The sequence below is a fragment of the Ambystoma mexicanum genome, chromosome 9, assembly GCF_040938575.1.
Source record: "Ambystoma mexicanum isolate Mex_15411 chromosome 9, UKY_AmexF1_1, whole genome shotgun sequence".
Lineage (NCBI taxonomy): Eukaryota > Metazoa > Chordata > Amphibia > Caudata > Ambystomatidae > Ambystoma > Ambystoma mexicanum.
In genome coordinates, this window is record NC_090931.1 from 1,395,378,601 (window position 1) to 1,395,406,139 (window position 27,539).

At 46.9% G+C, this 27,539-nt stretch overlaps 1 protein-coding gene across 2 annotated transcripts in view; it reads left to right on the plus strand.

Moving 5' to 3' along the window:
- The window catches only part of TMEM169 (transmembrane protein 169), a 144,653-nt gene that overhangs the window by 109,523 nt on the left and 7,591 nt on the right, over nucleotides 1-27,539 (plus strand). For both annotated transcript variants that reach the window (XM_069616802.1, XM_069616803.1), the window contains exon 2: nucleotides 6,541-6,968. In XM_069616802.1, the coding sequence (XP_069472903.1) occupies nucleotides 6,659-6,968 (310 nt within the window). In that variant the 5' untranslated portion in view covers nucleotides 6,541-6,658. The remainder of the gene's footprint in view (nucleotides 1-6,540; nucleotides 6,969-27,539) is intronic.

Below are 27,539 nucleotides of genomic sequence, written 5' to 3' on the forward strand. Positions count from 1 at the left end.
GACCCCTGGGCCGCCCAGGGCAGCACTTCGGAGCATGATACGTTTTGGGATGCGGGACTTCTTTCCTTCCCAGACTAGATTCAGAACCTCTCCTTGCAGCTTTTGCAGGGCCTTTCCCGGATCGACACCGGCAGAGCTTGGACATAGTATAGCAGCCGTGGCGTAAGATTCATTTTTATCGCAGTAGTTCGGCCGAACCAGGAGATCTCCTGTTTTTTCCAGCGGTTGATGTCATTTTTCAGGTCTCTGAAGAGTGCCGGGAAGTTTGTCTTGTACAGCTTCTCGGTTTTGTTGGGTATATGAACTCCTAGATAGTTGATGCTACTTCTTGCCCAGGGGATTTGGAACTCCGCTTCGAGGTGAGATTTGGACTTTCTTGGGATATTTATGCCCAGTGCAACTGATTTGGAGATGTTTATTGTGAATCCCGATGCTACTCGGAATTCTTCGAGCATTTGCCATAGGGCTCTTATTGATTCTTCTGGTCTGGTGAGTGTGAGGAGCACGTCGTCCGCGTATGAGGCAATTTTGTAGGATACTTTTTTAATCGTTAGGCCGAGTATTGATGCATTTCGGCGTACCCTTTCCGCGAATGGCTCCATAGATAGGGCGAATATGAGTGGTGAAAGAGGGCATCCCTGCCTAGTGCCTCTGGTTATGTTTATTCTACTGGATTTGGCCCTGTTGAGACGAAGATTTGTAGAAGGTCTTTGGTAGATGGCTAGGACCCACTTTGCAAAATTCGGGCCGAAGCCAAAGTGCCTTAAAATGTTCCCAACATAGCCCCAGTCGAGCATATCGAATGCTTTGTGCGCGTCTAAGGAGAGTACTGCGAGCCTTGTGCCCAGTCTGTTCGGTGACTCAATGATGTTGATGGTTCTGCGGATGTTGTCTTGGGTACCCCGACCCGGGATGAATCCTGTTTGGTCCGGATGGATGAGCTCTGGGAGGGAGGGGGGCCAGCCGATTTGCTAGGATTTTCGCAAATATTTTCGCATCATTGTTTAAGAGCGTTATGGGCCTATACGAAGCACATTGTGTTCGGTCTTTTCCTCGTTTAGGTATCAGTACTGTTATTGACTCATTCATAGACGGAGTCGTGGAGCCAGTGGACAGGAATGAATTGAATAGATTTGCCAGCTGTGGTGCTAGCAGGTGAGCAAACTTTTTGTAGTATTTTGCCGATAACCCGTCCGGACCGGGTGTTGTGTTCTTCAGGTGACGGATCGTTTCGCTGACCTCCTCCTCTGAGATAGGGCCCTCTAAGTCCGCTAGGGGTGGGGGTGGCTGTTTCTTTGGGATTAGGGCCAAGAATTGGCTGATGGCAGAGGTAGCTGTCGGAGGCCCTGCCATGATTTCTTCGTGGTGTTGCACCATTAACTCGAGTTTTTCGGGGTCCAGATAGCGTAGGGAGCCGTTTCTATCCAGCAGGGATTGGATGTGGTTCCTGGTTTGAAGCTTTTTCAATTTGTGTGCTAGGAGCCGGTTCGCTTTGTTACTGTTCAGGTAATAGTATTGTTTGGTATAAGTTAATGCTCTGGCGGCTCGTACCGCTAGGTGGATCTCGAGCTCCCTTTTAATTTTTTTAAGTTCTTGGTGCGTTGTTTTCATGTAACGGGCCTTGAGTTTGTTTTCCAGTTCTGTGAGTATTTGCTCGAGCTTCTGTTGCTTTAGTAGGTTTTGGCGCTTGAGTCTGGCTGTCAAATCCATCGCCACCCCTCAGATCACTGGTTTCGTGGCATCCCACACTGTTGCTGTTGAGGAGTCATGGGTTGTGTTCTCGGTGAAGTAATTCCGAATCGCCTCTGTGAGGGCCGAGCTGGCCGCTATGTCGGTGAGGATGTAATCTTGCAGTTTCCATTGCCGCTGGTTAGGTTCCGGAGCCCCGTGGATAAGCAGCGCCATTGTGACTGGCGCGAGGTCCGATATTGCGATTGGTCCAATCTGGATATTCTCCACACAGGGGGCCATGTTGTTCGTGGATAGCAAGAGGTCGATCCGTGAGTAGCCTTTATGCACGTGCGAGAAGGTGTAGTCCCTTTCTCTCCAGTTGTGGGATCTCCATATGTCTATTGTCTCGGTTTCACGCAGGAATTCCGCCAGGGCCAGGGATTTAACAAAGTCCTCCCTCGAAGCTGGGAGCGTCTTATCCATCGTCGGATCCGGGGGGGGGGTTGAAGTCCCCTCCAATTAATAAGCAGCCCACTGCGAAGGTCGTGATAGTTGGGAGGAGGCTGTGAAGGAATTGGTCTTGCTCTTTATTTGGCGCATAGATGGCCACCAAGGTGATCGGTAGCTCCACTAGGAGGCCCTTCAAAAGTAGGAATCTGCCCTCGGGGTCTCTTTTGATAGTGATCTGTGTTAATGGGAGGTCTCTTTTTAGCAGGATAGCGACGCCTCTCTTTTTCTGTGTGGCCGAGGCAAAGTAGCGCTTTGGGAAGCGCCAGAACCGTAGTCGCTTTTCATCGTCCGCAATGAGGTGGGTTTCCTGGGTGAAGACAATGTCAGCTGCTAGTTGGTCTAGTTTGTGTTCCACTGCTTTCTGCTTTCTAGGTGCATTAAGCCCCTGCACGTTCCAGGTTGTAATAGTTAGGGTCTTGTCTAGCGAGCCCATCTTTTGGATTTCACATAGGTCAGTTCGAATTGTTCCCTGAAGCTCTCTTGGTCCTTGTCTTTGCGTGATGAAGTTCTCCGTCCTTCCATCTTCGTGATGATTTCCTCTGCTCCTTTTCCCCCCCTATCTCCCCACCCCCCGCCCACCCAACAATAACAAGGTTTCCGGGCCAGCCTTCAACCAACGGGGCATACGGCCGGACCGGTGTATAAACTCTGCTTGGAGGCAAACCTTGCCTCTTCCTTTGGCCAGTAAACATTCAGGTTGAGATTGACTGATTTAAGTGATAGAGGCAACTTGCGGTAATTCAGTCTCCCCTCACGGGGGGGTAGATAGTCGGGCCAGGAGGGAGCGTGTGGTTCGAATGTTCTAGGTTGCCCCTTCAGCGGTTGTTGTCCCTTTTTGGCTTGCCCGAAGGGCCGCGGGGTCTGCAGCGGCCATGGACCCTGGTCCAGGCTCTAGTGGAGTCCCCACGGGATCTCCCAGGAGCCTCGGCGACTTCAGGGAGGGCCCCCTCTTCACTCTCCGGGTTCATGAATCCCTCGGCTTCTCTAGGAGAAGGGATAGACCAAGACCTACCCTCCCAATTGAAGAGTAGAGAGGTGGGGAAGCCCCAGCGGTATGTTGTTTTCCGATCACGCAGCCATTCGGCGAGTGGCTTAAGGGCTTTTCTTTTTGCGAGGGTAGTCGCTGCTAGGTCCTGGTATAGGGATATATCGGTGTCACGGAAGTGGATTCGGGCCGAACTTCTAGCTTCCTGCATGATTTCTTCCTTTACCTTATAGAAGTGGATTCTTGCTAAGACATCCGGCGCAACATTTGCATTTTGTCTGGCTCTAACTCTGTGGACCCTGTCCAGTTCCAGAGGAGCTCCATCTGGGAGCGTTATGATGAAGCGAAATAAGTCGTTGACATAAGCGTTGAGCTCCTCGTCTGGGACAGAACTCGGGATTCCCCTCAAGCGGATATTGTTGCGTCTAGCCCTATTTTCAGCCTCCTCTTGTTTGTTCTCGAGGGACTCGCACCTGGCCTCCAGCGCAGCGAGTCTGTCCGCCCCCTCCCCTATCTCGAAGTTGTGTTCAGTCAGGGTGGTTTCGATTTCTTCTGTTCTAGATTCCACTTCCCCCACTCTCTTGTCCAGGGAGGAGATTCTGCCTTTTAGTTCTTCTGTCCCTTTTTGGTACTCCTTAGTTATGGTGGAGAGTAGCTCCTGGAGGTCCGCTTTGGTCACAGCTTGGGTTGGCGACTCCGTGTTGTGCTCCGAGGGGGCACAAGAAGTGTCATTTCGCTCCCCTTTCTTTGATTTTTCACCCATGTTGGCAGATAGTAAGGTTGCAATGTCTGATTGTTTGGCTGTTTTCTGGTTCCTGGACATTGTCCCTTGCGCCCTCCGCTGGCCCCTGCACGCCCCCCACCCGGGGTGGATTGTTGTAAAGGAACGGGACTTCTTCTTGGCCCTAGCTTCCTGGCCGGGAAGATTTAGATATAAGAGGGGACTTTGCTGTGGGGCCAGTTGGCTGATCACCCCCTGTGTCCTCCGTGGCTTGGAGCGTCAATAGTGGCCGTAATGGTAGTGGTGGAAAATTATAGGGCCGTGGCCGTTCTCAGGAGGAACAACTCTATGCTGGTTGCGTAGTACTTCTGTAGAGAGGTGGGCCCAACGAGGGTGGAAGGATATGGCCTCCCCTTCAGGATTGGGGTCCAGCTCACTCCCAGCGGGGTTCGTGCTAGGGTATGCGTAATGCGGCAGGTGCCGCCTTACCTTCCTCAGGGTGCCAGAGCCCGCCTCTGCCGCGTCAAGGTGGTTCGAGGATACGATTCTCTCGGACTCCAGGAGGCGTTATTGGTGATGTGTTGCAGGGAGAGGAACTTCCAAGCTTCCTGTCCCAGCTAGGATGATGGAGACCACGGGTTTCACAGACCCTCCGCAGCTGCGGTCACCGATGGGTCCACTGGACCCGGAGGGGAGGGAGGGAACCACAGGCAACCCCCCCTCACGGGACTCAATCCACCGCCTCCACCGATCTCCCCCGTGTCCGCACCGGAGGATGGGCTCTAGGCTTCGTCGGGGGGGAAGAAGTAGGAAGTCAGTGAATTCCAGCCGAAGCACGGTGGGAGGAGGGGGGCCCCTCCGTGGCTGGCCTCGATGCTACAGATGGCAATCGCGGGACTCAGCAGGCGTCGTGGGAGAGATACTGGTGAACTTGATGAGGGCGGCTGGTCTTCTTGCTGTGGTTCTGCAGGCCTGCTCAGGTGCCGCCGGTGCTAGCTAGCAGGTTCATAGGGCTTCGTTCAGAGGTGGGGCCCGCTCGTTGCGCTGAGGGGACCCGCAGCTGCAGATGCTACCGTCACAGTAGTTGCTGATATTCTCCCCAACTGCGCCCCGCACAACCCCGCCCCCCCCCCATCGGAGGACACCCCACTGCAGCTGCTGGTTTGAGACGGCAGTCGGGGGAGGCAGCGGTATTGCTGTACTCCCACTGTCGGGCCCTGATGCTTCCCTCGGGCTGGGGTGGGGGAGGTGCTGGTAAACTCCTGGAGGAAGGCCGGGTCCCGTGCCTTCAGTTGGTGGTTGCTGGAGGGGGACGTTTGGGCCTCGTCTGTCCACGGGGTCCGGCGGAGGGCGCTGCGGGGTGCTGCAGGCGCCCTGGTTGCCCGATGCTCCACCGGAGTTCCTCCAGATAGCGGACAATCACGGGCCGGAAAGGACGGGTACAACGACTCGGAGACGGCGGGTGAGGGAGATTTGATTTGAGGATCAACCCGCTGCCACTGCTAGCAATCGGCCGCGGTGTCCACTGTTTTCAAGGTCCAGTTTTGCGGTGGTTCAGCTGTGCTCTCGGGCCGGGGTGGTGAAGGTGCTGGTAAGCTTCAGGAGGGATTCAGCGAAAGACCCTAAGGAGTGACGGGGGCACCCCAATCGCCACTACTCCCCCGATAGTCCTCCAGGAAGCGGGCGGCTGTAGGCAGTCGCGGGTCTCACGCGGGACTCATGCTTCGGAGTTTTACGTTGCTGCTTCCCGTGGCGGGGTCAGCCGCCGCCAGTCTTCCGACGCGAAGACTACTGCTTTCGTGGTTGGATTTACTACTAAGCCTTGATGTCGATGCTTCCTCAAGCAGGGGATGCTGGCGGCCAGATCGGTTGTTGTGAGCATCGGAGGGGGGGGCTCCCCCAGTTCCCACTCCACTCGAACGTCGGAAGGGGCTTCACTATTCCGCTCCACAGTCCGCCATCTTAGCTTACCACTCCCTCGCTTGGAGAAAACAGCTCCAGCTCGGTCCCACTCCCGTTTAGAGCGGCGAAATTAAGGCATGGGCAGCCGGAGCCTCCCGGCTCTGTAGGACGTCGATTTTGTTCGCTTTAGCCTGTTTTTACTGGGGCATTGCAGGTAACACGCGGTCGTGGCCGGGAGCTCTCACCGGACCCGACCGTTTACCATGGCGCCAAGCCACGCCCCCACTATTCTCTTTTTTATGTTTTGTTGTGTTACAACCGGCCAACATACATCTTAAATATTTCATTTGGAAGGGACATGTGCAACCATAGCTGTTTGAGTTGATCCTCACATATTACAGTTATTTTTTCAGCCTTATTGGATCTTCAGTGTTGCCGCCATGTTGGGAGATTTCCCTCGTGGGCCTCTGCACCTCTGGTCACTGAGCCAAGGAACTGAAAAACAAATTGAAAGATGCCTTTTCTTCAATGTTACTTGGTTCTCTTTCTTCCCTATGCACTTTGCCTGTCCTAAAAGTAATTTATGTCCCCTGTTCAATGATGTTTTCAGCATTCCTGTCTTGTGCCTGGAAGGGCCACATACAAACATATGCAAGCACTGAAGCTTCTGTAATGATAAACAGGTGATAATTGATTGCGTGTGGTGACATGACATATGACTGTACATTTCTCTTCTCCTTTGTCACTTTAGGTTAGAAGTAGAATATTTGAAGACTGTTGTGGGCTGTGAAATATTCAGAGATAACGAGCTGTGACTTTCTATCTATGGATCCCAAGCCCAGTAACTGAAAGAGAGAAGTTGAGGACAAATGCAGGGCGAGAATCAACAAAACCAGGCCGTCATGGAGGAACCTGCACCTAAGGGGAACAGGAGCACTCCCCAGAGCCCACGGCGGGGCTCTCTGCGCAGGGCAGCGGCTGCGGGGGCTGCAAGCTTCGATGGCGGAGATGCCACTGTGGAACGGAAAAAGAGAAAAAAGAAGGAACCCCGGCCTGAGTCAATCATCGTCTACAGGACCGAGAGCGATAAGGTGGAGGAAGAGCCAACGGACCAAGAAGGCGGAGGGGAAAAGAGCACAGAGGAGGGCTCCCGATTTCTGGGCACCCCCTTATCAGATGGTAGGTATGCTTCTGTGGTGAAGACTTTCTACATGGCAACGAAACACGCTGTCATTTTGGATATGAATGATGATGATTTAAATTCAATTCTTACAAAATGGCTGCGAGAAGCCATGGAAAGTGGCTATTGGTATGATCCGGGAGGGTATGATGACCCAAAAGCAAAAGCTGCTTGATTCCAATGATCAAAGGTAAGGCGCACGGCCATAAGTGTTGATGATGAAAAAAATCCCTGTCCACAAATGTTCTCAAAAGATTGATAGACAATGAAAAGTCTATTCCCTGTCAAAGGGCTATAATGGGAACCTATGATATTAATGTGTATCTTATGTGATATGCACAAGACACACAGCATACTAAACAATATATGTCAGTTCGCAGCTTCTTTCCTGATCTTCTGCTGTTACTTGTAACTTTGATGAGTTTTACTGAAGCTCTTTCAACCAGTAGGCCTCTACGAGTCAGCACAAAACACACAACACATAGAAACAGTTTTAAGATTGGGAAAACAAAAAAGATACTAAGATTAACAAGTATATGATTAGGTAATAACCATAAACGATAAACATGGATTACTCAATACCAGAACATGAAAATAATTATTGGCAAGGCAAGAAGGTCTGCATCGACTGATCCCTGAATGCTTATAACTTGGGGCGTTGTTGCAATATATTGGCATTGGGATTTAATTGTCTCTTTAGATTAACGCACAGTTGGGTCCCTTGCGCTGTTCTTAACTGTTCTTTGTAGTTTAGCATCTTTTGTGACCCAAGCAGCTGTACTTTAATGACCCAGTTTGAGCTTAAGGGCAATAATTGGAGAGTTGAGCATGAACACGAACCAAGTCCACTGGCTTTTTTTCCCCTTTGACAGTGCTCCCTTTTCTGGGTTGCCTTCTGTATGCCAGTCCCCTGGAGTTAGGGAGATGCATGGCTATATTTAGGGGGGAACATTTTTCCCTCAATTTCTAGTTGATTGGCACTGAATGCAGCACATTACTGTACCCTACTACTCGAGGATATAGATTCTCTTCAATAATTTCAGGGCAGTTGCCATTCCCATTCCTGGGTTTAACATTGGTGTGTGCGTGGCCAGCTCAGGGCTTTGCATTGTTCGGAGATAGTAATGTTTCGCTTATCATTTATTTGGGCCTGTGTTCTTTTGTCCAAAATGTTTTGACAGGCAGGTACCTACTTCGCCCCTTTTTGCTTTGCTGGCGTTGCTGGGTGAAATGAATTCAGTCCATTTTCCTGTTGATATGAGATGTATAAGTCTTGGTGGTAATGGTCACTGAAGACCTATCAATTTCAGGTTTGCATCCGGAGGCCAGAGGAGGAAAAATGGCCCATCTTTCTTGTCTCACTTGTGTCAGCCTTCCATAGCATATCTAAAAGGACCTGCTGTATGGCTTGGGCTATGTGAACATTTGCCAGTGTAGTTTTGATTTCTTCCACTTCATATCTCTGAAGTCACCTTGACTATCTCTGAAGTCAACTTTACTCCACACCCTCCCATACCCCTGTGTGGCTCGTCTCTGCATTTATCAATTGTAGTGGAATACAAAATGTGTGTCCAAAGTTTTCTCCTTGCGATGATGCTTCCCTAGATTGAAATGTGGGGGCCCTGGCTTCCATCTAGTAATAGAGGCAATCTTAGGGCCTCATTCTGAAATGGGAAAACCTTGACTAATGCATGTAAACACGAAACGAAACAAGATGCCCCGCCAGAAAATATTTGAATCTTCAGAACTAAATTCAATGCACTGTTCAAATGCAGTGGATGCAGAAACACTTAATGATACTCTGCCGTCATTGCCTAGTAACCCTAGTAACGTAGGCACCAATTATATACAAGCGCTTATTTTTTGTGTCTTCAAAATATCACACATGCCTTTTGAGACCTGTCATTTACAGGTCTTATGTTTATTGTTACAAAAATAGACATAAAGTAATTGTCTAATCTTTCAAAAAAGGTAGATACATATCTATGCATCAGATCTTTGAATACAAGAAAGATAATGCATACATCCAGTGGAACATACAACATATACATGTGGACATGATTGGTTCTTTATAACATGAAGCAGAAACAGAGAGTGTATTTCATAAAAAACAATAAACACAAATGATTCTAAATGTGTTACTTGTGTACCAATCTTCGAGTCCTTACTTAATGGCCAATCTAAATGCACACCACCTAAAGGCCAGTGAGAACCTAATCAGAAAACCAGGGGTCTACGTAGAGCCACAGTTATATTTATTTATTTAGCATTTGTAACACGCGCCAAACCCGTAGGTATCTGGGCGCTGGAAAGCAGGTAATAAACATTACAGGGTTACCACAAGCAACAATAGAAAACAGTGGTTTGGCATAAATCATAATAAGAATATTTACATACATAAGATATTAACATATAAAGTAATCCCATTAGTACATAGTCATTAGTATTTACATGTGCAACCTTAGGCACATAGGTAATTTACAAATGACGTAGAGCAGATGTATTCGCAGAAGCGTGTTGTATAAGGAAGAAACTGTAAGCATTGGGGCACAGAGGCTACACATTGGAAGTGAGGAACCAGGCTTTAAGGTTTCTGTGGAATGCGGTGTGGGAAGGGTCAGATCTAATGTCTAGAGGTAGGGTGTTCCAACCTTTGGCTGCCACAACTGGGAAGCTGCTTCCCCCACCTTTGTTCTTTTGAATTTCAGAACAGAGAGAAGGATGGCTGTAGCGGAGCGTGTGGTCTTGGTGGTTTGGGTTGGAGTTAGCAGGTTGGTAAGATATTTAGGAGCTAGGTTAGTGAGGCATTTGTGGGTGATTACCATTGTTTTGAATTTGATCCAGTCCTGACCTGGTAGGCAGCACACTTTGTGTCTGATTTCGGAGATGTGTTCTCTTCTTGGTATATTTAGTGCTGCCCGTAAGACGTTGTTTTGTTTGACCTGTAGTTTATTAATGCTGGTAGTTGCAGTGCCAGCCAGGAGGACATTACAATAATCGAGTTTCGACAGAATGAGGGCTCTTGCTAAGGTTAGGCAACTGTCTGCTGATAAGTAGGGTCTGCAAGCGTTAATGAGTTTGGCGGTGTATGCTACTGATGAGATTATGGAGTTAACTTGTCTGGAGAAGGTTAAGGAAGAATCAAAGTACACGCCCAACGTTTTGACTTCTTTCGAGACGGCAATGGTATTTCTATCTATTATGAAGTGATTGTATTTGGGGTCAAGTTTTTTGAGGTGTGTTTGGGTACCGACTAGGATTAGCTCCATTTTGTCATCATTTAGACAAAGTTCGTGTTGGGCCATCCAAGATTGGATCATCTAGTAGATTTCGTTGAGGATGGTGGAGTCGGTGTTGTAGTCTCCAGTTAGGTGTATTAGAATTTGCGTATCCTCCGCATAGTGTGTGTAAGATACTCCACGTTCATCAAGGCGATTGAATAGCAGCTTGATGAATATGTTGCAAAGCGTTGGTGACACGCAAGATCCTTGAGGAACCCCATAGGGAACGGGGGCTAGGTTGTAAAAAACTCTCATAGGCTAACGCATTCATATGATCAAGAACTGCAGGCCTCTTTCCCCTGAGCCTCCTGTACTTCAAGGGGGGCTTAATGTTTCTGCGGTTGAAATTTGTGTACCACCTTCCTCGGCACCAATTAGAGTATAGCGAACCCTGAGGACCAAAACAAGAAAAAGAATCTATGCAAAACCAGCGCAGTCAAGTTACTATCAAAAAGGAGGGGAAGAGAAAAGGTTCTAAGTTAGCCAAAAGGAGTGTGATGAAAATAAACCAATTTAAACCACCACTAATGCATGTAGCCTGTTGGGTTTCCTGAATGGTATAGAATGCTGCAGACTCAACAGACACTATGGCTTCCTTAGGCCTGCTTGGTTCTTGGATCTTTTTGCGCTTTGCCCTCTCTTTCCTCCGAAACTCTTTTGTCTCCTTTCGCTTCTAGCAAGACCCGCTTGAAGATGGACCTGAGGATGTGATACGGCCATTTCCTTACCACTATTCATGCTCTTACATGGCCCAACTTTGTGTTTGCACTTAACAAAATGAAATGTACAGAGTGATCTACCACACCCAACAAGCAGTTATCCCACCACACATGCACCATAGGGTCAGAGGCACAAACAAAATGAAAAACCTACTGAAAATGTGTTGTGAGGTGCTTCATGTGTTTGTGATGTTGTTGGAAAGGAAGGAGATGTGTTGTGAAGTACTTGTTCTGTATGTTGAGTTGGGGGGAGATCTCTCTCCGCAGCAGGCGCCTCCCTCTGGAACAGCCTTCCTGCCTCCCTGAAACTTGAGGAGAACCATCTCCGGTTCCGGAAGCACCTCAAAGCCTTCCTCTTTGATTCTGCTTTCTCTCCCCTTCTCCCCTGCTAAATCACTGAAACTGTACTGAATCAGCAACTGGGCCACTCGCCAATCTCGGTCCTTGGCCCAGCCACTCTCCCCTGCACTGCCTCCCCGGCTACCCCTGCACTGCGGGACTGTCTCTATATCCCTACAGCCCCCCTTCCCAGCACTTGTCTGCACTTATCCTGCACTTGCCACCAGCTGGCCCTTTTATTTATCTTGTATTTTACTAATCACTTTGTACTGCACTTTCCCCTCTCCCTTTCCCCCTTGCACTTTTCCCGTCCCCCCTACCCATGCACTTGCACGATCTGAATGACACCTGGCCTAGTAGGATCGTTTGTCTGTTTCCCCTTGTTCCCCCCTCCCTGCCTCGTCGCGCCTTGAAACACTTGTGTATAGGTGCGTTACAAATGCCATATCATATCATATGCATGGAATGCATATGTGAGGTAGTGCAATGTTTGGTGATGAATGTAGTGTGAAGGTTCCAGCTCATGTCAGTTGAGCCTGGGTGATGGGACCCAGTGGTTCCTTACTTAAGAGCTTGAGGTATTCATGTAATAAAGATATGATAAGAAGCTACAAATGTGTACAGAAGTACCATTTTTACAAAAAAATTAAATAAAACACTGAATGTACAAGATGACTGGCCGCACCCATCACACTGCAGAGTGCACTGTACATGCAACGTAGATTCAGAAGGACAAAACAAAATTAAAAACATAATACATAATGGAAAATATTCCACAAAATAAAAAATATTCCACAATATTATCAGCCACACCCAACAAGGAGCAGAGTAGGCCCATGGGAAATGCGCAATAGGATTACAGGGACAACAATTAAATGGAAAAATTAGTGTGAAAGGAAAATGTTTCTGTCAAACACACAAGATGATTCGACGCACACAACTCACAGTAGGGCCGCCGTGCATGTGGAGAAGGGTTGCAGGGACAAAATGAATTTTAAACATACTGCAAAATGAAAAATTGTCCTTGTAATGCACATGGTTGAGCAATGGAGATTTAGAAAACCTGCTTGCGCAGTACAGGATAAGTATTTTGCCTAAGGGTTGTGTGATAAATCCAATGGTATCATCACTTCTTTCCCGGCGGTGGACTTCCCCAGGTGGCCAGGGGAGAGCAGCTGCTGCCTGATCCTGACCATGGAGGCAGCTGTATGAGGGAGGATGTGGCAGGGCACCATCGGATAAGGCGCAGTGTCCCACCCCCCTTCTTCTTTTGAGGGTCCCCATCCATGACCAATACTTTGATAACATATTGTTATACCTCCCCTTCACCTAGGAAGGATATGTAAAACCATCCGACAAGGTCTGTGTTTAAACCATCAAGACTTGACTTACCCTCCAGAATTCATGAAAAGGTCTTCCCAGACTTTACTTACAAGTTATCAAGAGCTAACTTGCCTTCAAACACCTCTAAAGATACTTATACAGATTCAACATCAAGAGTGGACTTCCACTCCCATAACTGCAGGAGTACTGGGACGAGGAAGAGGAGCCGAGTAATGCAGAGCAAAAATTACCCACAGTGCAGGTTGCACTCTAGTTGTTAAATAGAGATTTAAACCCCAGCCACAGCTGACCAGGGCGCGCTGCTGGAAGATAAAGCTGCTTCTCTTGGGAAGTTCCGAGAGACTGGGGAGCTGCAGATGCTGTTGTGGAGCCATCCGGCTCAGGAAGACAGAAGTGGGAAGCTGACCTTGAGACCTGTCATGCTGTGAGAACGCCAGAATCAAGCACAGGACTCTTGGGAATTTGCAGGTGCGGAGCAGCAGCATTGTCTTTACCGAAGCCGAGAAGAAAGCAGAAGAGCCCAGCAGGAGTTATGGGAGGCGTACCGCCCGAGGGCAGAGAAGCGAAGAGAGAACCCAACCGACCGCCTCCGGCTGACCACGGGAAGAGAAGAGAATGCCAGTAAGAGCCAGTGAGTTTCCCAAGGGGAAACAGGGACACTGTGGCGTACCGGCAGATGTGTCGAAAGAAAACGGATGTAAAGCCTGTGAGTTAAATACTTCAAGAAAACAAACATGAAGTAAGAGACTTTAAGATTTGCAAGTGTGTGCTACACATATTGAAGAAAAGCCCTGGCCGGATTGTGTACAAGGCAGGTACTGTGTTCGATAAAGCAGACTCAAGAGTATTTACATTTGAAAGTGTGCATAGAGCACACAGGAAAGAAAAGCCCTGGCAGGGTAGTATATCAGGCAATTGCAAGTGTTCTAAAGAATATCCTGGCAGGAGAGTATACCACGCAAGTGTAAGAGTATTTACATTGGACAGTCCTGGTAGAGAAATACACCAGACAAAGACAAATTTAACATTTTACCAGAGGTATAGCAGCAAAAAGGGGTCTTGAGACGGATATATCGGGACCAGCCAAAGGCTGTGTGAAACCAAGGAAACAAGAAATAAAAACCTGACAGGAGAGTACATCAGGTACCCTAATGAGATAAGGATAAAGAACCAAGTTGTTTTTGTGGATCAGTTCCATTGTGAATTAAGAGAAATTCAAGGAACTGATATCTTTGAAGAGAAATCCGGGGGAGGGGAACCACCCTCTGGAATAAGGAACTCTGCCCTTCTGCAACGTTTGTGTTGGAGTTAAGTATTCTTCACTGGAACACTTATAAATCACTTAAGGCCAAAGATATTACCCTTTTCACCTTAGAGTTTATTTTGATAGAGTGTGAGGGCCAGATTAGAACTTTGGACACAGGATGGTTTTGCCATGGACATTCTGACATTGACAGGCCCTAAGTTTTGGTTTTAGGTGGGGAATCACCTCTGGCGCAGGGACACAGAGGTATTTTGCCACCCCTTTTATTTTAATAACAGTTTTTGACCAAAACTATGAATCCCTTGAGTCTCCTTCTTGGCTCCTCACATATGGCGTCAGATGAACTAGCTTGCGCAAACTGGGGAACCCATCGGAATTCCATGTTAGTCTTCTTACTGATATCTTAAATGATATTAACCATCCAACAACTAGAGGAAGTAGACTTTGTATTTGAGACAACCGTGGATGAGACCATCCTTAATATTAAACAAATGATATTAGAGCAGTTTCATTTCCCCCATTAGAAATCAATGGCTTCTTTTCCTTGGTCGCCCTTTGCTAAACACTTTAAAGCTATCAGTCTATGATATAAAACCTAACAGGAAGTTGAATCTTGTGGTTAACGCTGGGATAGATCTGCCCCTAATAGCTACCCTAGGCATACAACCAAGTCTCGTGACCCCCTATGATCCCCATAGGAAAAGAAAAACTAGGGGAACCTACCAAGCCGTGTGACATCTTAGATCAGTCTCAAGAACTAGAAAGATATTTAATTATTTAATTTCTTATAACGCGTCACTCGCTATGAGGCCTCACTGCACACAAAAAATGAGACTAGACAGAAAGGACATAAGAAATGCCAGGAGCTAACAGAATTAAAACCATTTGGGTCATGAGGTTGCAGTGATGGCCAATCCAGCATAGAGAGGTAGATACACCTCAAGAACTAGAAGAGTAAACATTTTCTTTTTCAATCAGACAGGTTCGAAAGTCTCAGTAGTGTTCCTGATATTTACACTTTTGAAAGGGACATTGATTTTTTTTCCCCCTCCTGAAGTACCCACCATCACAGAGAACCTCAAAATGGCCACTATAGAAAATTTGTTGACACAGTTAACAGCCCACCAGATCCAAGCTAAAACACGTTTTCAAACCGGGCTTGATCTGTGAAGGCATCATGAATTGGACACAGACATCTGAATTAAAAGTTTGGGATATAGACTTTTATTTAAACAGAAAAGAGGTTGGAAAAGGCCTTACTTGCCCTATGCTAAGGTGGGATTTCCCTACCTAAATAAACTAAAGATAGTCTGTATTAGGAAGTCCAAATCAAAGGTCTGTCTGTGTCCAAAACCTATACTTGCCCTCACATCTATTTGTATATAATGTGTAGGGATGTCGGCTTCAAAATGGTAAGTGTTCAAATAAAAGTTCAGAGCTTCTTCCAGCTCTTGGTTTTCAAAGGGGTTACCTTCCCAGTGTTCAAATAGTTCACAGTGAAAATAAGGGGATCCCTTCCCCAAGCTTCCAAGTCTTTCAACAACTTCAAAACAACACAATTTCTTGGGATACTTCCCAGCACTTCTGATTTGGTTACCTTTCACCAATTTCATAGAGTTCAGTGCCTTAATTTCAGACCACACAAGATTTCCTTATAGTCAATCACTAGCTTCTTAGTGAGTGCTTTAAGTGGCTTTTCCACAGGTGGGTGGGTGTACTCAGTCCAGGCGCAATTGTTGGACCACACAGTCCACCCACTACAGGTCAAGCAACCAACACACCTTACTTGTTCCTTCTTCACATGCACATTGCCACTGTCTCAGCTCTACAGTGGTGTTTGACTTCTCCTGTCATGATACTTTACCATTGTTTATTTTGCCACCATTCACCTCTTGCCAATGCTTGTTCACTCAAGTTACACAACTCCTTTATATCCTTATGGCTCTTGCAAATGCTTGTTCATTCAAGTTACACAACTCCTTTATATCCTTATGGCTCTTTCCAATGCTTGTTCATTCAAGTTACACAGTTCCTTTATGGCTCTTGCCAATGCTTGTTCACTCAAGTTACACAGCTCCTTTATATCCCTCTGGCTCTTTCCAATGCTTGTTCTCTCAAGCTGCACAATTCCTTTATGGCTCTTGCCAATGCTTGTTCTCTCAAGCTGCACAATTTCTTTGGGGGCGTGGCTGAGCAGCCATGCAGTAGAGAGGCTTCTTTTGCAGCTCCTGCTGATTCGCTATGATCCTGTCCTTGAACAGCGGAGCGTGTCGACCCCTAGAAGCGGTACTCCAGATGGATGAATAGTACGGGCATAACCAGGAGTAAGCAGAACGTTGTCGGGGCACAGATGACAGAATTCGGACGAGCGAAAAAGTGAGACCTGGGCCAGCTGTGGTAGAAACAAGATGGATTAGAGCTGGGGGTAAATGCTGTCAACTCGTGTTTGGGTGGACCCTTAAATGCAACAGTAATAGCATTACTGCTGCATTTAAGGGCTACCGCCCAACTCGTGATGATGCTGTATGTCTTTACACGGGATGAGACAATAGTAGAATTCAAAGCGGCAGAATACTGAGCACGAGTGCTCTCAGATCAGGCTCCCCCAGTGGTAATATGGCAGAACTTCCCCCTAGGGCATGTATCCTGACCTGGAAGCTTACAAGCATATCTCTTAAAGACGCAGTGTTCCTGGAACATTTGAGAGAGGGGGTGAAAGACTACTTCAGAAACAATACAGGGAGTGTACAGTCAGCGGGCACACTATGGGAAACCTTCAAGGTAGTGATTAGGGGGACGGCGATAGCAAAAGCAAAGGGAATGAAAGCAATTATAGAAAATAATCTATGTACACCGGAAAACAAGTTAGAAGCCATAGATTGCTCAGGGGACACATCCAGGAGGTCGTCCGCCTGCAGCAAGAATGTTTGGGACACTGGGAAAGATTAGTCAAACTGAGCTTTAGGAAATTTGTAGAACGACAACATGCGGAAGGGGATAAGCCGGGACGCTTGCTAGCTTGGCTATACAAAAGTGACTCTAAGAGGGAAATGATAAGGGCAGTGGCAGGGAAAGAGGGAGCGGTTTGTATGATTCAAGAAAGTATGAACAGGTGCTTTTATGATTATTATAAGGAGTATGCAGAGACATCAGTAACGCAATTGCCAGGAATAGACAAGGCTTTTGCGCAGACCTCCCCAAGCTAGACGTAGAGGCAGCGGTAAGTTGGCGTCTCTTATAACCATAGAAGAACTAGAAGCAACGATAAGAGGGTTGCCGACGGGTAAAGCCCCAAGGGCAGATGCCTTGCCCAGTGAATTTTATAAGGAATTCATAGCAGACGTGACACCCCGTTGCTAGCCATGCTGAACGAAGCACTAGACACGGGCACACTACCGATGTCACTGAGAGAGTCCATTATTGTCCCATTATTAAAGCCCAAAAACCTGACACTGACCACGGATCTTATAGACCCCTCTCGTTGCTTAGCCAGGACGGGAAAATACTTACAGCCCTCATGGCCAATATGCTTAAGCTGGCTAAATCTAAACTTATACACCCGGACCAGTCAGGATTCGTTCCAGACAGAAACATCACGTGCAACCTAAGGAGGCTATATCATGTCATTGACCACACCCAAGCCAGCACACCTCAATATGCTGTGGCCTGGCTCAACGCGGTCAAAGCATTCGACCTGGTCAGATAACCATGGCTACTAGCGATGTTGCAGAGGTTTGGAATGGGGCCAACATACATAAAATGGGTACAGCTACTGTATAGCAGTCCAATAGCAAGAGTCAAGACAGGTACCTATATTTCAGAGCAATGGCTGTTAGGAAAAGGCACCAGACAAGGCTGCCCATGGTCTCCAATACTATTTATTCTAGCCCTAGAACCATTAGCAGCGTATCTTCGGAAGGAATATCAACATGCGGACATAGTTATAGAGGGCAGTAGTAATTTGATATCATTATATGCGAATGATATGCTTTTATACTTGCAACACCCAGAAACCAATTTACAGTATATCTTAGATGTGTTTGTGTGCTGTGCAGATCTATCTGGTATTACAATGAACACACAGAAATCGTGTTTGTTCCCTCTAGCAGGGTACATGAGGAATTCTCTGAACACATTACCTGCGCTACCGATTAAATGGGAAGGGACTACATTCAGATATTTGGGAGTGGATATTTTCTGCGACCCCAAGACAGAACACCTACAGAACACATTGAAAGTGGTAGATATGACTTTCTGGGCCAGACCGCTGCTCTTGTTGATGGTGAGGGCAGCGCTGCTGAAGATGGTGGTGCTCCAGAGGCTTCTCCATTTTTTCACCAATGTCCCATACAATATACATAAGGACTTCTTTTAATAGACTTAACACTATATGTCGCAGCTTCTTATGGCACGACTCGAGGTGCCGAATGGCACTAACTAAATTGCAGAGGCCGCACGAACAAGGGGGTATTAAAGGGTCCACTTTTGAAGTATACTTTGTGGCGTGCCAGCTACAATTTGTAACAAACTGTCGATCGGATGAGCAGACCCAAGACACCTTGCCGCTACAGCCAGCATGCACCCCATTGTTCTTGAAGGAGGCAATTTGGACCGTGGCTCTGCGTGTCCCGAAGCCCCCGCTGCTGCTGACGCTGGGAAGGGCAGTATGGCACGGAGTTTGTCGCTTTCTAGAGGAAAAAACCATCCTACTCACCCCAGGTACCATTAGTGACACTAAAGGGGGAGGACTCACAATTTACACTGAATGTAAGGAAGTATTGGGAACCAATGGGAGACCTACTACGGGAGGGCAGACCAATGGACTTTGGTACATTCACCTCAGAAATAGGGGTACACAAAGGACAACATATAATACATGCTACCCTCATCACCAGATTAAAACAGAAATGGCCGGGAACAGAAGGGGTACTGAAGGAAGATGGTATAAAAGAAACACTCTATGATATTTCGGAGGGTGGGCACACAGTGTCAAGAATATAAAAGTTATTAATGTCATAGACAGGGGATATGCTTGGGCAGACCAGGCACAGCTGGGAAGCAGACTTGCAGGAGTAATTGACAGATGCAGCAGAGCGTTGGCTTATCACAAAAAAGGGTCCAGAAACGCAAAACTACAGTTGATTCCATTGTATGTAACGTATAGAGCATATCTAACCCCAAAGAAGATCGCCAAATTTAGCAAGGCGCCAGAACAGGCCTGGCCAAAATGCGGACTGATTAATGCGGACTTGGTACATATGTTCTGGGCTTGCACTAAGATTCGACAATACTGGGAAGAGATAGCCCAGGCCTTAGCTAGAGCAGGTATAATGTTGGACACAAGTTCTCCCACATCTTGTATGCTTGGCATTTTTGTGCGTCCAAAGCAGGCAAGGCATGTTAGTAAGTTGAAAGACTTAGCATACATCCTGGCGAAACGTAGAATAGCAATGGGATGGAAAGCGCAAATGGCCCAATTCACAGAGTGTTTTCCTATGGCTCTGCACCATTATAAACCGCTTCTGTGAATCAGACCCAAAGAGTCCAGACGTGCGCCTGTGGTGGAGTGATCTCCAAAAATGGATGCAGGCAGAAACCTCAGTGTGGCAAGAGGCGGCCCGCCGTGGCCATTGAGAACAATACATAGATCTTCTAGACTATTGACGGCCTCGGCACACAGTGATGCCCAAGAAGCAGCACTGGCACGTCGCAATCTGCAGACTAATGCTGATGTATATATTTAAGACAGTTGGATGTGATGTGTTTGAGCAATGTATGTGGTATAGGCTGGGGGCGTTGGTTGGGGGTAACACAGAGACACAATCGGCTGTACATTGTCATGCAACGTATATAAGAGTCTGTAAATTACATGGTTGTTAAAAAATCAATAAAGATTTTTTTTTTTTAAAGGTTCCCTTTTCTAATAGATTCTACCCTTGAGTGGAATAAGGCTGATACGTGGTTTTGCCTATTTCATACCAAAAACACCCAAACATGTGAGACAATAAATTACTTACAAAAGAACGATGCATTTACATTAATCAACGAGCACTTGTAAATCATTTAAATCAACTAAAGGCGGTGCAATGCAAGGGTATGAAATAACATTCACAATGTTGTATAAATAGTACAATATAGAAGAAGACAAAACATACAAATTATGCATGACATTAAAATGTACTTCATATTCACTTAGATTTCAATTAATTAAAGAAGTGCAACATAGAGGTGTGACAAGGCCAATGGGATTTTAGCATCATTCAGTCGTTTGGCAAAACGTGGCCTATATGTTTTCCAGTTGAATTCCTTCTGTGGCCACAGGATGATGAATATCCTTGAAGTAATGCAAGCGCTCCCGCTGAAGTGTCAGTCTGCTGTACCAGGGTCCCCAATTTTCTCCAGAGGTGAGCTAGGCCAGGAGGTTTAGCTTGATGCTTGAGTAGGTGATGTGCTGCTGTGTGGTACCTGGGTCCTGATCCTGTCACTCCCTCACAGCTTACTAGCTTTCTTGTTGAACCAACACTCTCTGGTACCTGGGGACCTGTATCTTAACTTGGACAATGGCCCTCGCTATCTTCCAGCTAACCTCTTCACCCAACCACCACACATCCGAATCATCTCCCACATCCGCCAGACAACTGATTCTCAGGTGTTCTCTTACTATCTTGCTGAACCTTCAGGAACCTCCCAAGTCTCTACTCCTCCCTCCTACAAATTCACTCTCCTATTAAGTTGGTTCTCTTCTCCTGGGTCCTTAGTATTTTTTCTATTTCTGCTCTTTTGTCTCAACTACCACTTTCCCCTCTTGACAGTAATCAGTTATCTTTCTCCTTCACCCTCCCTTCATCCACCTTAATGTTCTCCTCCAACATGGCAGAAAATGGAACAGCACAGGAACTGGGCCAGCAAACACTCTGATCCCCTCCTTACAGGCCAGTGAGCCTGCAAGAGCCGCTCCCCACTGACGCATCAGTGTGGCTTTCCCTATGTTCCCTGGGACAATGTTTTTCTGAATGCAGGCCACGTCGGTGATTGCTTCTCTGTCTCAGTAGGGATTTACAGGGTTAATAATGACTAACTCTTTCTCTTGTGCCTGTCCTGCCCCGGTGCGCTTGAGTTTGCCTTAAAAGGGTTTAAAGTTGAAGTGGCTCTCACTGATCCTCCCCATTCCAGTGGAGGGGCCCACATCCGGAGTGAGTGGTGGGCCCCAGCACCTGTCTCTGTCTCTGTCTCTGTCTCTGTCTCTCTCTCTCTCTCTCTCTCTCTCTCTTATTTTTGGTTATGAGTATTCAAAATCTGCTTACGTTCCTACTATCGAGGACTGCTTTCATGTAGGATCAAGCCTTCTTTAGGTCCAGTATTTTTAGTAGCACTACATTTCAGTGTGGAGAAGCTGTGACGTAGGTGCAAAAAGTAGTGAATGATCCTTACCCGTGTGCCCATGTGTGTCCATCTACAGGCATGTAGAGTAAGAAGTACAAATAAATAGCACAGCCGCTTACCTTGAGCATGGTGGCACCTAGGGGCACCTAGGGACAGGGTCCCTTTAAGGGGCCTAGCTCCAACATCTGGGAAACGGAGACAATAAGGGAAGTTAGGACCCCACCAGCCCCAAAGCACAGTGCTTCAACTTCCGCTGAAGCTGGGAACTCTACACCTAATGCCCCCTTAAGGTAATCTATGGACCGCAGTCCCACAGAATCGGCAGCGCTTGCACACCTGGCTCCCCTCACGCGGATGCAGGAATCCCTAATCAATGTACAGTGGGAAAGACGGCGACCTGAATTAGGATGGAAAACACAACAGTCAGTCCAGGGCCGGTCTTTGCATCAGGCAGTGCAGGCGGCTGCCTGAGATGCCAGCTGGTGGGGGTGCCAGAACGACTCCAATCAAGCATCATTTATTTGTAATTGTACAAAAAAAGAGGTATGAAATCCTGCACTCTGAGCACTGCAGCAGTGACCAGTAGCACGAAAGGCCAGCCAAGGTGCTGCTGCATCTGTCAGCAGTGATGTGGGCCCTGATCTTCTCAAGCCCCAGATGTTGATTTTATCTTAAAAGCAACATTTGTTGCTTCTCAGACAGTTCCCAGGCCTGGCCTGACCGCTTGTGGCTCCCGAGTCCTCAGCACATGAGCAGTGCAGAGTTCAGGTGGGGCTCCGGGAGATCAACGAGGACTAGGCAGCAGGCAAGCCACTGCTAAGCCCACCCACTACATGCAACTGAACTATCGAGTGCAAAGAAGATATCAGGCCGGCCACTCAAGAGGCTCTGCTCTCGGTAAATCCGCTCTGCGTTATAATTTAATATATGAAGTAATGACACTGCTTTTGTGAGCCTGCATGCTGTCCCTATAAGAAACTGCAAGCAGCCCCTTTCTGAGAGTGATAGGGTTTATTTTGCCAGCACGATGTCCCACTGAGCCAATGAGCTGCCCCCTCTCAGAGCCTCTACGCTGCCCCTCTTAAAGTCTGATGTGATATTGCCCAGATCACACACGTTGGTCAAGTGGGGGCGCTGGGATATAGAGTGCCTAGATGCACAGTCGGTCAGTAATGTAAGGCTAGGCCACGTCTCCTTCAAAACATTTAACTGTATGTATACCTTGGCTCAGGATAAAACACTGCACGCCTCCCAGCCAGCCCTAGTTATTATAAAGCAAAATATCAACGCATATATATGTTTAGGCTTTTTACATGTAGATAAGAGAAATGCTGCCAGCTTGTGAAATGTTTTTGGAGGCTGCACTGCCATGCCACCAGCCCCAACACCCTTTGTTAATATTTACGAGGATAGCATACATATTAACGGTACTCTGCTTTCCTTGTATAAACCACAGCCAGGAAGTGCCTGTGTAATTATAAGGGAAGGGGCAGTGGTTAATTGAAGAGGCCCTTCGCCAAGCGTCAAAAAACATTTTGCTCACAGGACATTTTGTATATTGGAAATTAAAATCTCACAAAATGCTTTTAACATTTAAAAAAATGCATTTACACCTTGTGTTATGCCAAACTGCGTAAAATGTTTGCTGCTTTTAACCTGAAAAAACTCACAGAAGGGTCCGAAATTACTGTTTGGTGCATTGTGAATTTTCAGTCCTATGGAAATAAAACATTGCCACCCATCACGCACAACCAGGGTCTATGGTCTGTCACCTCTGCTGGGAGTGAGCGTACCCCTAATTGACACTTTATCCTACCTGTAATATAAAAACCCATACTAACTAATGACCTTTCTTTATGGTCAGTGTCCTGTTATACACTTATCAAAAGAACACAATGAAAGTGCAGTGATTTCGGATTCAGATAGTTTGTAGTACATGGAATGGAATTAAATGTGGCTTTTAAACATTTCTTGGCTGTTACTATTAGTTTAAGGTTAACAAATGAAGTCAATCTCCACTGAAATACACAGGGGTGGTTCTAGGTATTGTCAGCTGCTGTGCGGCAAAGGACATGCAGGTTGCCCTATTTTGCAAATGTATTGACATCACAGAAAATGATCTTACAATGAGTGACCTAATTCTTTCATGCTAGAGGCAACAGAGGAAGTCAGTCACATTGCATGCAAGATGTCATCAGTAAACTAAGAACCACATAACTTTTTGATGTGCATTTATAAATTGCCGCTGACAAGGGGTGTTGCTAGGTCTGGAAAAGAACTGGGACTATGCTAATGTCGGGATTGTCGGGTCCCTGGGCTTGCTAGGCTTTTGGTTGTAGCCCCTGAGCTTCTATCCGGGACTACAACCAAAAAACCCAGATCTATAGCCCCTTCACCCCCCACTACCCCACAGCAACGCTTCTGGCCACTGACATATACATGAAACACAATACCATGAATAAACCTTTTTTTGAATAGCGTACACCATACATGCCTACATATCTATTCCATTCAACAGATGCTAGTCCAGTCCTGGTTTAACTTTGCATTCTGGGACTTGTAGTCCTGGTTTGCCCCATTATAAATCCAGGACTACAAGTCCCAGATTGCAAAGTTAAAATCAGGACTGGACTTGCATCTCCCTAACAGAATGGATAATGTTGGCATGTACGGTACAGTATGAACTGAATAACTTCCAGGCTCTTTTAATGATGGCAGATCAAATCATGTGTCCAGGATCAAGCACTTTGTGGGGAAACTGGCATTTGAGACCATTATTTAACTTCGCCACTTAAGCACATATATGCTCATGTCTAATTGGTAGAAATATGTGGTTGTGCCTGGATTTTAAGAATACTCTGTTTTATAGAAATTAATCGAAAAAGTGCAACATGACAAATCTGTGCATACATATTGTCCATTACAGTTGTAAGTGGTGAGTGCAGCTTTGCCAATTTGAAGCTCATTAAAACGTACCTCCCATCAACAATGAACAATGAAAGCCTGACATAGCTGGCTGTTCTATCAATTGAAAATTACATTGGCCAGTCTCTGATTCTATCTGATGTAGGGCTTGCATTTAAATGGGCAAAGTCAAGAAAGGTTATTTTTTTAAAACATAATACAGGTAACATTCTAAGATTGTGACCTATGATCTAATGTATGCATTTTGTATTGCATTTTTATCTAGTCATTTGAGTGCCATATTCACAGCATTTGTAACATGCAATTTTTGTTGTCATTTTTGGAGTTGGGGAGCCAAGGATGCTTTCCGCCTGGGGTGGAATCTGGTCTAAGACCGGCCCTGAGTCAGTCATCCATCTACTGCATAAAGCTTCCATTCTCAAATAGTTAAGAATGGATAGGCTAATTGAGTCCACCCTGGCCTAGGCTTAGGGTGTGACAACAAGAGCGTGGCCTGCACAAGAGGAGGGACTAGGCAGCCCCAAATCCCACCTCAGGGCTGGAAGGCATCCTGAGAGGGTGGGGCACAACAGCCAAATTATGCACCAGCTTACTCAAGAGACACACCAGACTTCCCTTACCCCAGAGAGTGGTGGCAGGCACAAAGAGGACAGACCACAGAGAGGGACGAGCTGATCTGTCCCAGAGGCATTAGAAGTTTGAGGACGAAGGTGGTGTTTAGCCAGGAAGGCTTCTGTTCCTCAGAACCATGGTAGGGGCAGTTTGGTTGGAATCCGGTGGGCTGAGCATTCAGAGCTTCCTTGTTTTGTGGAGACATTGAGTGAAAGTGGCTGTTGGGAGCATGACAATTCTTCAAGTAATGAATTTGTGTGGGTCAATCCAGGGACAGTGTGTAGTAATGATGTGGACACATGCTTGGTACGTAGCGCATCAAGTGAGGATGCCTGGGGGTGGGACCATTGGATGGAGAGCCATAGGAGCATCAGAGAGTGTGCAGGGAATTGGGAGAAAGGCAGTGACGCTTGCATGCCACTAGGTTTCATTGAATGGTTGCTTGAATCATTTAACTACTTCCCAGACCATTGACTGTATGATATGCCTTTATTTGGTTTGGTTATTCTCCTGAGTCCCTCTTGCCTGCCTCTCCAGCCTCTCCAGCAACAGCGCTACAACCACCCTTGCCTCCGCCAGGCATTCCACACCCATATCCACTCCACCCTCCCTTGTAATGACTTATTTTTTCCCTGTCTGGGGTGCCAACTTCCTACTCCACTCCCATATTGTTCTGGCCTCTCTCTCTTCAGCCTCTTCCCCACTTTCCTCTTCCCCCTTCCCCAAATTGAACCCCCACCAGCAGCCCCCCTCTAAAACGCAGCCCCCCTCTAAAACCCAGTCCCTATGCCTTACCCGCTTTCTTATACCAGAAGAGGGAGAGATAATATTTATTTATTTTACATTTATAAAGCGCTCACACAACCCGCGGGCATCGAGGCGCTGTTACAGGAATAATTTTATTTTTCTTAGTTGTAATTGTTTATTTTTTTTCTTAGTTACGTATTTATAATGTGCTTAAACACCCAGAGGTTTCAAAGCGCGGACCCGGGGATCGAACTGGTGTTGCTTCTTGTCGTCTTGCTTCCAAGACGCGCAAGTTGACGCTGAGCTATCCTCCCGGGACAAAAGATATAGAGTATGCACTTGTGTTTGTCTCTCATCGGCCTGCCCTGCATTTTGTGTGATGCTCAGCAAGAACCCGTTTGTTGATGGGTGTCTCGTGCCCGACTGATTCTCTTTTAGTTTCTGTGTGCAAAAAAGTATGCCTTCACTTCATCAAGGGTCCCTAGCTTTGTCTGTGCACAAATAGTCTCCTAAATGAAGACCCTACCCAACCTTTCTGACTGACTCTATCCCAACTCTTCTGCCCTTTTAAGGTACACCTTGTCTGTTCGAGCTTGCCTTGTGATCTGTGACTGAAAATCCCATCCCAGTCTTTCAAACACGCATGCCGAGCCTAACCCCTGGGCGCATTGGTCTGATGATGTCACATGACAATCACTATAAGTGGTCAATGAATATTGGGCAAAGAGCGAGACCTAATCCCCTTAATTGGAGCTGTTGGTATTGTCCGTACCAAGGGAAGGTTTACAGGCCAATGCAAAGTCCCAAAACCATGGGTTTTGGGCACAATCTAGGCCAACCAGGTTTTCAAGGTATTTGGACAAATTCGTGGGCATGCGAGCGTTGACTCAACAATGTGGTATCATTTATTTATTTACTGTGCATTTGTTAGGCACTTATACAACAAGTAAATTGTGATTCAAAGCACCCACGTGTCAACAGTGAGGCAACATGGGATTGAAAAACAATATATACACTGGAGGATAAAGACGAACCTACTATGCCTTGTGAGTATTCAGAACATGCAAGTGCAGAGAGGGAAAAGGGGGTGGGGGTAAGTGCTGGAGTGTCCGTGCTCGTGGGTGAGCAACAGAAGTAAGTGGCAAGTATAGTAAGTGCTGGGGAGCATTGAGCAGCAATAAGTGGGTAAGTGCAGGCCTACAATGGTGTAGGCCGGTGAGTGCCGAGGCAAGTGCTGTGTGTAAGCAGAGGCTGAGGCGATTGGGTGTGGGAGACCAGGGCCCTGAGGACACATAAGGGCCCTGGTCACCAATCACAGAGACTGCGAGGTTAGCAGAGGAGGGAAGAAGGGAAGGAGGAAATGAAAAGGAAAGTCTTTGAGCTTCTGGAATTTTAGGCAGTCTGGCTCAAGACAAAGAGGAAGGTGGAGGTTGTTCCACAAGAGGGAGCCAGCAGAAGCAAGAGAACGGCTCCTGGCCCTCTGTTTAGTGAAACACTTGACACACAGAGAGTTGGTTCCCACGGACCGTAGAGGTCTAGAAGGAGAATATTTAGTAATAGCAAGTTGCAGATACTGTGGTCCATGGCCCCAAACAGCCTTGTGGATGATGCAGAGGGATTTGAATTTAATCCGTGCAGCAACCAGGAGCCAGTGAAAAGTTCTTATGGCAGGAGAGATGCGGTCCCTGGGCTTGAGGCCAAGGATAAGTCTTGCTGCTCTATTCTGGATTAGCTGGAGTGGTCGAAAAGAGGAAGAGGGTAGATTCAAGAGAAGGTTGTTGCAGTAGTCAAGCCTAGAAAGAACCAGAGCTCTGGTGACATTGAGCTCCTGGGAGAAAGTGAGAAAAGGGAGAATTCCTTTGAGAAGGAAGAGTAGAAAGTTGGACTTCTTGGCAATGTCCTGGATGTGAAGGAGGAAGGATAGAGAGGAGTCGAAGATGACTCCAAAGTTTCTGG